Below are 14,088 nucleotides of genomic sequence, written 5' to 3' on the forward strand. Positions count from 1 at the left end.
CCCAAGTTCCTTGAAAATCAATCATGCACGCCCTTAGCAAGTCCTCTAAAACTTGAATCACTCGCTCAGACTGGCCATCTGTCTGCGGGTGAAACGCTGTACTGAAAAGCAACTTCGTCCCCATGGCTGCATGTAAGCTCTTCCAGAAGGACGATGTAAACCTCGGGTCCCTGTCGGACACAATAGAGACTGGGAAACCATGCAACCGGACGATCTCCTGGATATAAAGATCCGCATACTGGGTCATGGAGAAAGTCGTCTTCACTGGCAGGAAATGCGCTTATTTAGTGAGTCGGTCCACTATAACCCAAATAGAATTTGATCCTCTGACTGATCTCGGCAACCCAACAACAAAATCCATAGTAATGTTCTCCCACTTCCACTCGGGGATGGGGAGTGACTTTACCAACCCTGCTGGTCTCTGATGTTCAGCTTTTACTTGCTGACAAGTGAGACATTCTGATACGAACCTACGGATGTCTCGCTTCATCCCTGGCCACCAATACAATAACTGAAGGTCTTTGTACATCTTGGTGCCTCCTGGGTGAATGGAATACGGAGATGCGTGTGCCTCTGTCAAAATATCCTGTCTGATCGAACCAACACTAGGCACCCACATTCTACCTCTGTATCTCACAATGCCGTCTGAAACTGTGTACAGCACACTGCCCTTGGCTTCGTCTTTCAGTCTCCATTTCTGTAACTGCTCATCTGAAGAATGACCTGCTCGGATTCGGTCTAGCAAATCAGATTTGACTGTCAGATTAGACAGCCTAGGAGCCTTGCCATCACGATAAATCTCTAGACCAAACTTCTGAATCTCCGACTGTAGTGGTCTCTGAGCTGTCAACTGAGCTACCACTGCCACTTTTCTGCTCAAGGCGTCTGCGACAACATTAGCTTTTCCCGGATGGTAGCTAATCTCGCAGTCGTAATCTTTCACAAGTTCTAACCACCGTCTCTGTCTCCTATTCAACTCTTTCTGCGTGAAGAAATATTTGAGACTCTTGTGGTCGGTGAAAATCTGGCATTTCTCGCCGTATAGGTAGTGTCTCCAAATTTTCAATGCAAAGACAACGGCGGCTAATTCCAAATCGTGAGTCGGGTAGTTCTTCTCATGCACCTTTAACTGTCTGGAAGCATAAGCTATGACCCGACCTTGCTGCATCAACACTACGCCTAATCCGAGCTTAGATGCATCGGTATAAAGCAGAAACTCGCCTTGCCCTGTCGGCATGGCTAGCACTGGCGCTGAAATAAGAGCTTGCTTCAAGGAGTCGAAGCTCTTCTGGCATTCCTTGCTCCACACAAACTTTACATTTTTCTTGGTTAGTGAGGTGAGCGGCACTGCTATGGACGAAAATCCCTTAATAAACTTACGGTAATAGCCTGCTAAACCCAAAAAGCTGCGGATTTCAGATGCGTTCTTTGGCTCAACCCATTCTTTAACAGCTGCCACCTTCGATGGGTCCACCTCAATACCACTGCTGGATACTATATGCCCCAAAAATGCAACTTTCTGCAGCCAAAATTCACACTTACTGAACTTCGCAAATAACTTGCGACTCTGCAAGGTCTGCAAAACTGTCCTCAAATGCTGGTTGTGCTCCTCATGGCTCTTCGAGTAAATAAGAATGTCGTCAATGAATACTATGACGAATTGATCGAGGAACGGCTGAAATACTCGGTTCATGAGATCCATGAAAATTGCTGGAGCGTTGGTCAATCCAAACGGCATTACTAAGAACTCGTAATGCCCGTATCTGGTCCTGAAAGCTGTCTTATGAACATCTGCATCCTTAACTTTAAGCTGATGATACCCTGATCGGAGATCTATCTTAGAGAACACGGTAGCTCCCTGCAACTGATCGAACAAGTCTTCGATTCTAGGCAACGGGTATTTGTTCTTAATCGTTACCTTGTTTAGTTCACGGTAATCGATGCACAACCTCATGCTCCCATCCTTCTTCTTCACAAAGAGCACTGGTGCGCCCCACGGTGAGAAACTGGGGCGGATAAAGCCTTTGTCGAGGAGCTCTTGAATCTGCTGCTTGAGCTCTAACATCTCAGCTGGAGCTAACCTGTATGGCGCCTTAGAGATTGGCGCTGTGCCTGGCACGAGATCGATTGCAAATTCCACCTCTCTCTCTGGTGGAAGGCCGGTGACGTCATCAGGAAAGACGTCTGGAAATTCTTCGACTACAGGTACCTCTGACAGAGATGGAGTGGGCACGTCAGGCGCTGAAATAATACTAGCCAAAAAGGCCTGACATCCCTTGGAGATCAAACTTCTCGCCTGCATGCATGAAATCATGCGAGGAAAGCTTCTCCATCTGGCTGGCTCAAAAAGAAATTGCTCCATGCCCGGCGGTCTAACTAAAACTGACCTCTTCTGAAAATCTATCAGAACTCTATTCTTAGTCAGCCAGTCCATGCCCAAGAAAATGTCGAATTCTGGCATCGGCAATATGATTAAATCTGCATACACTAGGTGGCCATGCAGTTCTAGGTCGATATCTCTGACCACACTGGTAGCTAACAGCTCTTCCCCTGATGGGACCACTACCGAAAAATTCACGTCTAGGCCAATGGACTTGAGGTCTAAATGATTGGCAAACGTCTCTGATATAAGGAGTGTGTGGCTCCTGAATCTATCAGTGCAGTCGTAGCTAATCTCTTTATGAAAATATTCTCTGAGAAGCGTTAGCACAACACAACTTATACCCCAAGACACTAACAAGATAGTAACACAAATATACTCAAACAATACTAGCATCCTACTTATCCCAAGTAAACTTCCACATGCAAATCAAATAGTACTGAACTTAGGTAGAAAAGTTTACCGGTAAGTAAAGTAGTGTCTGGGTCCGCCTCCTGTGCATGCATGGCAAATACCCTGCCCTGGGTTGGCTGCTTCCACTGCGGGCACTCCTTCAGCATATGATCTGTAGCTCCACACTTGAAGCACCTGCCAGATCCATACAAGCACTGTCCCGGGTGCTGACGATTGCATTTAGGACACACGGGGAAGGCAACGGGCTTCTGAGGCGTCCCTTGCTGCTGAACTGGACCCTTGCCCTTTGGTGGTCCATGATAACGCTTCTTCGCTGGCGGCCCGGGATACGGTTTCTTAAAGTGGGGTCGCTGATTCTGCTGCTGATGGTGAGGCTGCGGTGGAGCCTGATAGGGCCTCTTGCCCTGCCTGTCAGACTCAATATCTCGCTGGTCCTGCTCTGCCGCCAAAGCTCGGGACACGGCGACTGCATAAGAAGTGGGACCAGCTACTCGGACGTCACGGCGTAGGATCGGCCGCAGACCATTCAGAAAATGCCTCAACTTTGCTTGGGCATCATTCGCAATGAGGGGCACGAAGTGACACCCCCGCTCAAACTTTCTCACAAACTCTGCCACGCTACTATCTCCTTGCCGCAGCGTCATGAACTCGTTGGTGAGTCGGGTTCGTACTTCCTCAGTGAAGTACTTGGAGTAGAACACCTCCTTAAAACCATTCCAAGGCAGCACCAGTAAATTGACTGCCACTGACGCACTCTCCCACCATAGCCTGGCGTCTCCAGTTAATAAGAAAATGGCACAACGTACCCTATCAGCATCCGCCAGCTCCATAAAGTCGAAAATCACTTCGATGGACTTGATCCACCCTTCAGCTATCATCGGGTCAGTGGTACCCGCAAACTCCTTCGGACTCATCCTCCGGAACCTCTCATATACCGCCTCAGGTCTAGGCCTCTCCTCGGGGCCTATAGCAGTCTGGTTCCTCGCAAACTGCGCGAAGAACTGCGTCATGCCTGCAAGCATCTGCGCCTGCATATCTGGAGGTGGTGGTGGAGGTGGAGGATTGGCTCTTTCCTCCTCTCGGTGCTCCCTGTCCTCAGTCCTATCTTCCTGGTTAACCATACGTCTAGGAGGCATACTGTTCCAACAATTACCCAACACGTAAACCCAACATGCATGAATATAATACCAATATCATAAGGTGCACAAAATTTGAACTTTAAAACATAAACATGCTGAAATCATGATCTAATGCATAGTACATAGCGTAACTCAAAACTTTAAAACTTACAGACTTGAGGTGTGACTTCGAGAGCTTCTTGCGACTGGCAGTAGGCGTAACCCTTTACAAGAACACCGCTCTGATACCAACTGTAACGAACCGTATTTTACACTACTTAAAATTTGCGGAAAAATTAAAAATTTTCTTAAATAAAACATTCATACGGTCGTCACTCAACATTCATAAAAATAAATCTCACAATCATCCGTTACCAATAAAATTTTGCTAAAATAAACTGTCTCAAAACGTCTCACGTTCAAATCAAAACATCAGAGTATTTTAAAAATTTGCATAAACATAAACTTGCGGTCCTCGGGTTTAGCCTGCCACTCAGCCCAAGCCTGCCCCTTGGTCATCACCTCCCATCTCCTCAACATAGTCACCTGCATCGATCAAGTCTAGTGAGTCTAAAGACTCAACACGTATAAACTGGAATAACGAGTACTACATAATAAGATCGCATGCAACTTTAAAATAGGACATACATAATTGAAACTTGAACTTGCGCATTAAAACTTGAACATACGTACATACATACTTCGACGTGCCATAACTCAAACTTTCATAAACATACTGCATACGTAAACATAAATAACGTCATCATTTTTGCGTAGAGGATGTTTCAAAGCAAGTGACCCATAATGTAAAAGAGCCTGATCAGACTATACCACAGTACTGGGCTGACATGGACGTATCCACTGCCGCATACATAAGATCCCTGTTCATAATTTAACAGGCCAGTTGATCCACGTTCATAATTTAACGCTTCACAACCACGATCTAACCCGTTCATAATTTAACGGGCGGATTGGTCCCCGTTCATAATTTAACGATTTCCAATCCTAACATAACTTGGTCACAAGACATTTAGCATACCTCAAAAACTTAACATATTTTATTGCACGTCATACATACTTACTTGGCGTTGAGGGATTCGTTGGGCTTCGATCGGGGCCGTTGCTGCAACATACTAACATAAACTTGTGTGCTCAACTCACATAACTTAACGTAGAAATCATACTTACTCTCGAGTTCGATCATTACTTAGGACGTTCTAAAATTTCCCATGACACGACCTCGATAACCCTTGCCCTAAATCATGACATCAACCTCAAAACAAACTATATTATTTTTCCCAAAAAATAGAAGGACACGGACCCCATACCTACATCCGTGTAGGGGTCCGTGTAGGTACTGGAAGTAGACACCGAAAGGAAGCAAAGGCACGGACCCCGTGTCAGGGTCCGGGTGAGGGTCCGTGTAGGCACTGGAAAAAGACAATAAGTGAAACCCAAAGGCACGGACCCCGTGCCCTCATCCGTGTAGGGGTCCGTGTAGATACTGGAAAAAGACGTCGAGGAGAAAACAAAGGCACGGACCCCGTGTCAGGGTCCGTGTACGGGTCCGTGTACCCACTGTGATCGCGAACTTACGAAAATTCTGAACACCCAATGCTTATCCTTCTAGACTCGATTATACGGACCAAGCACCAACACCTCGAGACTCATCCTAGCATACCATAACATAAACCCAAATTGTACAAACGTTTCAAAACAACAGTGTTCGCTCTACGACACCCACGACCCAAAATATGGCAATTGACATCAAACTGTCTCCTACGACTTCCAATTAGCTCGAGTGCCTATCGACATGAAACGTAACCTCAAAAACACTCTTAACATCATTACTAACATACCCGTACGCAGCAACAATCGCCCGTCGATTTCCAACGAAGCCTGCAACTTAAAACTTCAAGAAACGTATCAATAACATAATTTTCTTAAATTTCAGTTTGCGCAGTTGCACGGAAAATATCATAACTCACTCATTTTTCGTCCAAAAATTTCGAATCATATATCAAATCGAAGGTATCGAAAATTTCTACGTTTTTGCCGCTGAAAGTTTTCCCAAAATATGAACGGAATAATCGCAGTTTTGACATGAACAGTAAAAACGAGTTTTAGATCTAAAAATTTTCCTTCGCAATTGATCCGATTCATGATCCGCTTAAACTACTATCATCATACATAACTTTTACGCATAAAAACAATGCAATACAATATATGACTTGATCGACACAGCAAGAACAGATTATACGTGCCTTTTTGATATTTAAAAGTACCGTACGACGACACCGAAGCGGAGATGGAGCGAGGCTTGATCCGGGACGATTGTGACGCTAAAATTCTTTGAAGAAAATTCACAAAGCTTGCTGGAAAAGTTCAGAGGAGGGGGCGGCTGCTATGGGGAGAAAAACCCTAGAATTTTCTCTCTTAAAAATAAAAAATCTGAAACGTAAGGTGAGTGTGTGTGTTTAGTGTGTGTAAAAACGTGTAAGTGCGTGTGAGTGTGTGTAACCTGTGTGTGTGTTTTAATTAGGAGAAACTCTAGCTAAATAAACTATTTAAAATACTAATAAAAGTTAACACACACTAATTTAATCAAACTCTACAATTAAAATAATTACACACCAATTTTAAAAGTTTCAAACTCTTGAATATCTAAATACACAATAATGTTTTAAAATATTAAAACTTGATAACTTAATAAATTTCCCCATCCTCAACTTAAAATAAAATACCACATTTTAAATTGCCAAAAATCGTCACCGGGTCTTTTCCTCAATCCCGCTTCGAATAATCGCCTGAAACATGAAACTCGAAAAACGTTTTAACGTGCATCGCATAAACATAATTAATTTAAAATAATGCATTTAAATAAATCATGCATCGCCGAAACTCATTTAAAATTAATTTAAATGATTTAATAATTAAATGAATGCATGTGTTATACGTGTATTAAATTTGGGCACTACATTGTATCTCCTCTCTTGGCTCTTCGGGTGAGGGTTCTTCAATTGTGGGTGTCTCTCGAACCTCTTCGAGTTCTATCATCTCCTGTAGAACCCGTAAATCAGTAGACGTATAAGCCATGCATAATTCTAGATTTTTTAATTTAATTAACTTCATTGCATGATTATTTTTTTTATGCATTTATTTGAAGTTAATTATTTATTTATTCAGTTCAGTAGTTGATTTTCAGCACTTCAGATATTTCAGTGAGGCCGGACCGGAGTTGGAGTTTTGAGATAGAATTTAAGATTCGAGAAATATTTTCAGGACTTACTTTAGCTAGCAAGTAAGTTAATTTAAGTTAATAAAAAGGAGATTGAAGATTTATTTTAGTTACTTGAGGTGAGTAGTAAATTAATTCAATTAAGCTCCATTTATTAAGGGTTTTATTTACTAAATTATTTAAGGGATTAGTGAGGCTTTGTAGAGTTATTAATTATCAACTAGATAACAAATTTTCCCCTTCATTTTAGTTCATTTTTTCGTCCACCCCCTTGGAGATGCAACAAATCCTTTGCCAACTCATCTTTGACCCATTCTTGTTTAGTTTGAGTTGTTAAAACTTTTTTTTTTAATTATTTTGTTCCACCTTAATTAATCAATGTTAGAGCTTATCCTAGACTAAATAACCAATATTTCGGCCACCCCCTTGGCTAGACAATTCCATTGCCAACTCACCTTTGACCATTTCTTTGCATGAAAATTATAGGATAATTCAAGGATTTTTGGGAGCACAATTTAATTAACTAATGGACTTATCCTAGTCTAGATATTAAGGGAAATAATCGGCCATCACACCTCCTAGAAGCATCCACCAAGACTTGTTAGTAAACTAGAATTCAAATTTCAAAATAGTGTGGACTTGGTCTTGCATGTATATCCCAATTATAGTGGATCTCTTCCACACCCTTTTAACAACCTAGCCTCCTCCCTATCCACCGAATTCAGCACCATTCAGAGGTTCTTTTGTGAGAAAAAAATCGAGAGATTAGTGAGAAGGAAAGGGAGAAAATCGAGAACTAGAGGGAATCAAGAGAAGCCACTCCGTCTCCGCGTCGCGTCGTCGTTTCGTTAGTTTCTTTCAAACGAAAAATACAAGGCATGTCTATACTCTTTCTAAACCTCAATCAAGCCATATTAGTAAATTTTCTTACATCAAACTCACGAAATTTCAGCATGAAAACCGAGGGTTTTGACAGCAATGTGCAGAAATAATTCTGCACAGATTTTTTTTGTTTCTACCTTGCTTCACGATTTGGTATGTTTGGTTTCGATTTCAGGATTGGCTCGTTCCAGGGGCTCGAGGCTGCATATGGACATGTACTAGGACATGTTAGAGTCATGATGGAACGTTGGTTCCAGCCCCATACTCACAGGAATGCATAAATGACAGCACATCCCCCATGAGTGTCACATTGAGTTCGAAAATTTTAGTTGCTGTCATAAGGGTAAGGATCTGATCATTGCTGCCCAAGGGGCCTATAGCTATGGTTAGATCCCCTCCCTAGCAAGTCTAAGACGTTACTAAGTCACCCTTTTGGTGGCTTGGTCCATGGCGAATCGTTTTTCAAATAAACAACCAGAACAGCCCCCTCCCCTTTCGGCCCTCTTCATTTGACAGCATGTATGTTTTGGTTTTGTGGTATTTGTGTGGATCTTGGTTGGCTCTTTAGCCATTAGCCATGGTTCACACCATGCCTCATAGAGTCTAGATCGTGACATGGTCAATTAAATGATCACAGGGACGATCCATGACAACAAAACAAGAACAAGAGCCCGACGTGCAGATTTTTGTCCTCGGGTAGGAATTGTCGGTTGGTTGCTGGAATGTGCGTATATTGGCTGGCCAAGAGCCCTTAGCCATGGTTCAAATCACTCCTTAGGATGTTGGTAAGGGTCTCTGGTCGGTGGTTCATGCCCCAATGGCCGATAGACTCGAAACCAACACAAGACGAACAAGTGCGCAGCTGCTGTATTTTTGACAGCAAGTATGCTGCTGTTCAGAGGCGTCGTTTGAGTTCTTGGTTGGCTTTTATGCTATGGCCTTGGACTGGACAGTGCCTCATTGAGTTAGGAAGGTCATGTTTTTGACCGTTCGTCATTCGGATCATTTTTGAGGTCGTACGAGAATTTACGGTGCGATGTGCCAAATTGACTCTCGAAAGAGCGTTTCGTGTTTTAGCCTCCATTTCACCTAGATTTCGACCCTAATCATTTTAGGAGCATTATTTCAGTATTTTTAGCGTATTTTAATCATGACTAAATGACGGTTCAGTGTTGGTTCGGGTTTGGTTCAGAGTCCTGATTAAATACGAAGTCATTAGGCGTCATAGTCGCATCTTTTGTACGTAAATTTCATAGTTGTGCAAGTTTTAGCATTTGCATATTTTTCATAGCACAGTTAGGTTGCAGCGAGCCTGGGGACGATCCAATCCAATCCAGTTGGTAAAATATACAGGAATTTTCATTATGCCAATTAATTATTTTACGTGCATTAAATAGAAAATGATATTTTTGAGATTTATGTGATATGGCTTGTGGTTCATTCACTATGTGGGAGTGATATTTTATACGGTCGCCAGTGACCGCTCAGTTCAGTTTGGTACCACCCGGTCGCCAGTGACCGGTCAGATCAGTTTCAGTTTCAGCCTCTCCGGTAGCCAGTTACCGACCAGTTTCAGCTTAGTGCAGTGGCCACAGGCGTAAAACATAATCTCAACAGAAAATTTTACCAGTTATTTCAGTACAGGCTCCAAGGAGCAAATATTTTTACTGTGATTATCAGTTCAGTTATGCACGTATTATAATTGCTCAGATCAGTTTATTTTCAGCATGCCTCATGACATGATATTTTATCTCATGCACATTTTACTTCAGTTTTTACTCGTTACCTGCGATATATGCATGCTGAGTCTTTAGGCTCACTAGACTTGATTGTTGTAGGTACTGATGAGGCTAGGGCCGAGGGCGGGGACCAGTGAGCCAGCTTGGGTCGGCAGTAGTGGCACCCGAGGACCTCAGTGCAGCAGTGTTTATTTTATTCCGCAAACAAATATTTTATCAGTCATTGGAATTTTTTTTAGTTGTTATTGTTGGCAAACAATTATTTTCTTCCGCTGCAACATTTTTTAAATATTGAACTTGATTCACCAGTTGATTTTATGAATGAGGCCATTTAAGTTCTTTTAAAAAGAAATTTTTTATTTTTCCGCAAATTTTAAAGCAAGAAGTTTTAGGGCCTTTACAATTGGTATCAGAGCGGAGGTTCTGCATAGGGTTACACTACTACTGACCGCGAGAAGCTCACGAAGCCACGTCTTCGGTCTGTAAGTTTTAAGTTCAGCATTTTGTTCAGCAGTTTATTTGAAGCATGAATTTATTTTGTCAGCATGCTTGAAGACTTTCAGTATTTCAGTGTTCAGTTATAATAAATTATGGAATTATGCATGTTAGTTACGTACGGGTTATGTTTGGAACAGTATGCCCCCTAGGCGCCAAGTTGGACGCCCGAGAGGTGGTGGCGAGCACCGTCACGAGGACGATGATCAGAGACAAGAGAGGCAGACACCTCCTCCTCCTCCTCCACCTCCTCCACCGCCCCCGCCGGACATGAATGCCCAGATGTTAGCTGGGATGGCACAGTTCTTTGCCCAGTTTGCGGGGGGCAATGCCGCAGCCGTAGCCGCAGCCGCATCCAGGCCGACAGGGCACGAGGCTGTTTATGAAAGGTTCATGAAGATGCGCCCAAAGGAATTCTCCGGGACATCTGACCCCATGGTTGCCGAGGGATGGATCAAGTCCCTCGAGGTTATCTTTGATTTAATGGAGCTGGGAGACGCCGACCGAGTTCGATGTGCGACCTATTTATTTACTGGAGACGCCCGCTTATGGTGGGAAGGAGCTTCGGTGGCCTTGACTTTGGCTACACTTTCTTGGACCCGATTTACGGAGGTTTTCTACTCCAAGTATTTTGCCGAGGAGGTTCGCACCAGACTGACCACAGAGTTCATGAGTCTGAGGCAAGGGGATATGACGGTTACGGAGTTTATCCGTAAGTTCGAGAGGGGCTGTCACTTTGTGCCCCTGATAGCAAATGATGCCAGAGCAAAGTTGATGCATTTTCTGGTGGGACTACGTGTTAGAGTAGGTGCACGTCGAGCCAAGTGTTGGCCGAGTGTTCACAATGAAACTCTATGTATAAGCAGTCTTTATTTTAATAATATTTGAAATTATTATTTTGGCAAATCTTTATCTGTATACCCATGCTAGCTGCATAGATAAAGCCCTTGAATATACAAATAGTAGAAAGAATATGGGATGCTCATATGATGAGTATCATGAAACTCATATTTGTAATACTGTATATTCTAAACAGTTCCTAGTCGATTCAGCCGCCACTAAGAAGGATATAGGCCGCTCGAGTTAGAGACTAGTATCTGCGATGTGAGTACCATGTTTCATTGGTAGGGGACATTGTGATGTCCGAACATGCAGATAGGTGCTCCTTGTAGAGTGCACTGAACAACCCTCCATAAAAGGACTTTCCAAGTGGTTCTCACTTATCGAGTGGAAAAGTCCTGGTTTATGGTTGTACAGAATTAGTCCTTATGACCCGGGACAACATTGAGACTCTATGTGCTAGAATTACACTTTGACTTGTTTACCGACTCTCATGGGGTCATCAGGTGGCAAGGTTGGGTGTTCTGTCGAAACACATAGGAGTCGATGCATTGTAGTCGGGGATTCACCGCTTACCTTCGGGTATGGATATCCTATGTGTTATCATGTGTATGTAGATCGAAATCTCTGGCCAGAGTATGGTTGTAATTATGAAAGGTGTTTCATAGATTACACCATCGATGCAACTACGACATGACACATAGTATCGATTCATAGACAACTCTCGATAAACCAATGGTTGTCGAATCGGTCGGGATATATGAGTTGAAGGGACCGTACTGTACGCTAACCATAATTGAATGGTTCTTGCAGGCACTATCATGTGATACCTAGGGAATCACGTAAGCGATGCTGCTAGGCGTTTAACGTGATTGGTTGGGTACTATCAGACTTGAGTTCTGACGTTCTTACTATCAAGGAGTTGATAAGTAAGAATGGAGCGATTGGGGTATGCTCGAATAAGGACATGTTTAGTCCGAATCACATTGAGATGTGAACCCACGGCTAGTTGTATCAATGAACCATTGAGGGCCACACAAGTACTAGCTTTGTAAATCCCGATGAGAAGTAAAATAGTTCAATGTGTTGAACGGCTTATAAAGGAGTTTATAAGCGTAAAGGAAAATTAGAAGTATGACTTCTATAAAGGAGAAAATAGTTCAATGTGTTGAACAACTTATAAATGAGTTTATAAGTGTAAAGAAAAATAGAAGTATGACTTCTATGAGAGAAATATAAATTTTGATTTATGGAAGTGTTCCTAAATTAAAATTTGGCCAAGTGAATAATGTAATTGAAAATTGTGATTTTCATAGACATTATTATGGACTAAATAAATTAATTCAAGTGTTGAATTAATTAAACACTAGTGGGCCTAGTAGAGCCCAAATAATTAAATTAATTCAAGTGTTGGATTAATTAAATAATATTGAGTCTTGTAGAGCTCAATTAAAATAATTATTTAAACTAGTGGGACTTGAGTAAATTCAAGTAATGTTTAATTAGTCTCAAATATGTTTGAGATAATTAAATTTAGTCCAAAGTTTTTAATTTGATTAAAAACTATATAGTATGCATGCATGGGAGGTGAAGGGTTGGAGATTACTTTTGAATAAAATAATGGCATGGCATGCTACTTTTCATTTTTGCTTTTTGCAACACCAAGACAATGAATTAACTCATTCTCCTTCCCTCCCACTATGGAATGGCCGAAAATATTCACATCCTTTCTCTCAAGTTTTTCTTCTCCATTTTGTGTTCTTGAATTGTTTAAGAACACACACTTCTCTTTGATAAATCCTCACATTTTTCTAGTGCAAATTGTGAGGGGATTTACCTAGTTGGTGGTGGGCTTAATTTTGGAGTAAGGAGGAGGCTTGAAGATCTTCATCCATTCAAGAGCTTTGTTGCTAGTCAACAAAGTTGGAGCCACAATCAACTTTTTAAAGTTGATAGGTACATTTCTTTAACATCCTATGAATGTATGTTTATGTTTTTGTAAATATTGCACAAGATTATGGGGTGGCCGAATTTTTGCCTTAAAAATTTCGATTTTGACTTCCGTTGCGCTTCCGGCCACCGTAACCGGTCCGCTTTCAAGTGGTATCCGAGCTTAGGTTACGGATTTTGTGTAATATTTACGTAATATTATGTTGAGATCGATTTCTAACCGCTTGAGAAATTTTTTGGTGCATGTATGGTGAAGGCCGAAATTTTAAACAAAAAAAAAAAATAATTTTTCGGGGGCTGCCCGAGGGCTGCCCGAGGGGCTGCCCGAGAATTTCGGGCAGCCGAGGGGCAGCCCAAGGGGCTGCCCGAAATGCAGTTTTTAAAATAAAAAAAAAAAATTTTTTTTGTTGTGGCCGGAATCCGGCGACGGAGCTCCGGCGATGGCGATGACGGCTAGGGTTTCCAAAAGTGTTTTGGTTAATCCAAGTGTCATGGGCCTTGAGATGTTGGGCCATTGGATGGCCAACATAATTTGTGAAATTTAAATGGGCCAAAGTAATTTTGGTGGAAAATGGTTTTTGGGCCCTTAAGTTTAAATTTACAAATGTTGCACATATTTTCTCATAAAATAAATAATTGAAGTGAGACTTTAATTATTTATAGTAAATTGTGATTTACAAGAAATTCGATTATAAATAAATTAATTTGAAAGTAGACAAAGGTGTTTGTATACTTTGTTAATTTAATTTATAATTGTGGCGGTTAGTGATTGGATCAAGATATATAATATTGGATCAATTAATTATAGTGATAATTAATTGATGGTGTATGATATGTGATATTATGCATGAAGGATGATCAAAAGCCCAAGCCCAATTTGCTAGGTGTATGCTAGGATATTTGTGTTGTATGATTGTAATAATTATCAATTTAAAGTGGGCTTGGTTTATGGCCCGTTCCCACCCCATGAGATGTATCCCTATGTGCCATGGATATTTAATTGTAAATATTAGAATAGTGGAAGATCAAGAT

The 14,088-nt window shown here is 41.8% G+C and overlaps 1 protein-coding gene across 1 annotated transcript in view; it reads left to right on the forward strand.

Moving 5' to 3' along the window:
* Positions 1–10,536: 10,536 nt before the first annotated feature.
* LOC140807120 (uncharacterized) overlaps positions 10,537–14,088 on the forward strand; it is a 45,241-nt gene continuing 41,689 nt past the window's right edge. Inside the window, exon 1 of the mRNA XM_073163827.1 lies at positions 10,537–10,908. Coding sequence (XP_073019928.1) covers positions 10,537–10,908 — 372 coding nt within the window. The remainder of the gene's footprint in view (positions 10,909–14,088) is intronic.

This window comes from Primulina eburnea, chromosome 1, assembly GCF_022965805.1.
Source record: "Primulina eburnea isolate SZY01 chromosome 1, ASM2296580v1, whole genome shotgun sequence".
NCBI classification, from domain to species: Eukaryota; Viridiplantae; Streptophyta; class Magnoliopsida; order Lamiales; family Gesneriaceae; genus Primulina; species Primulina eburnea.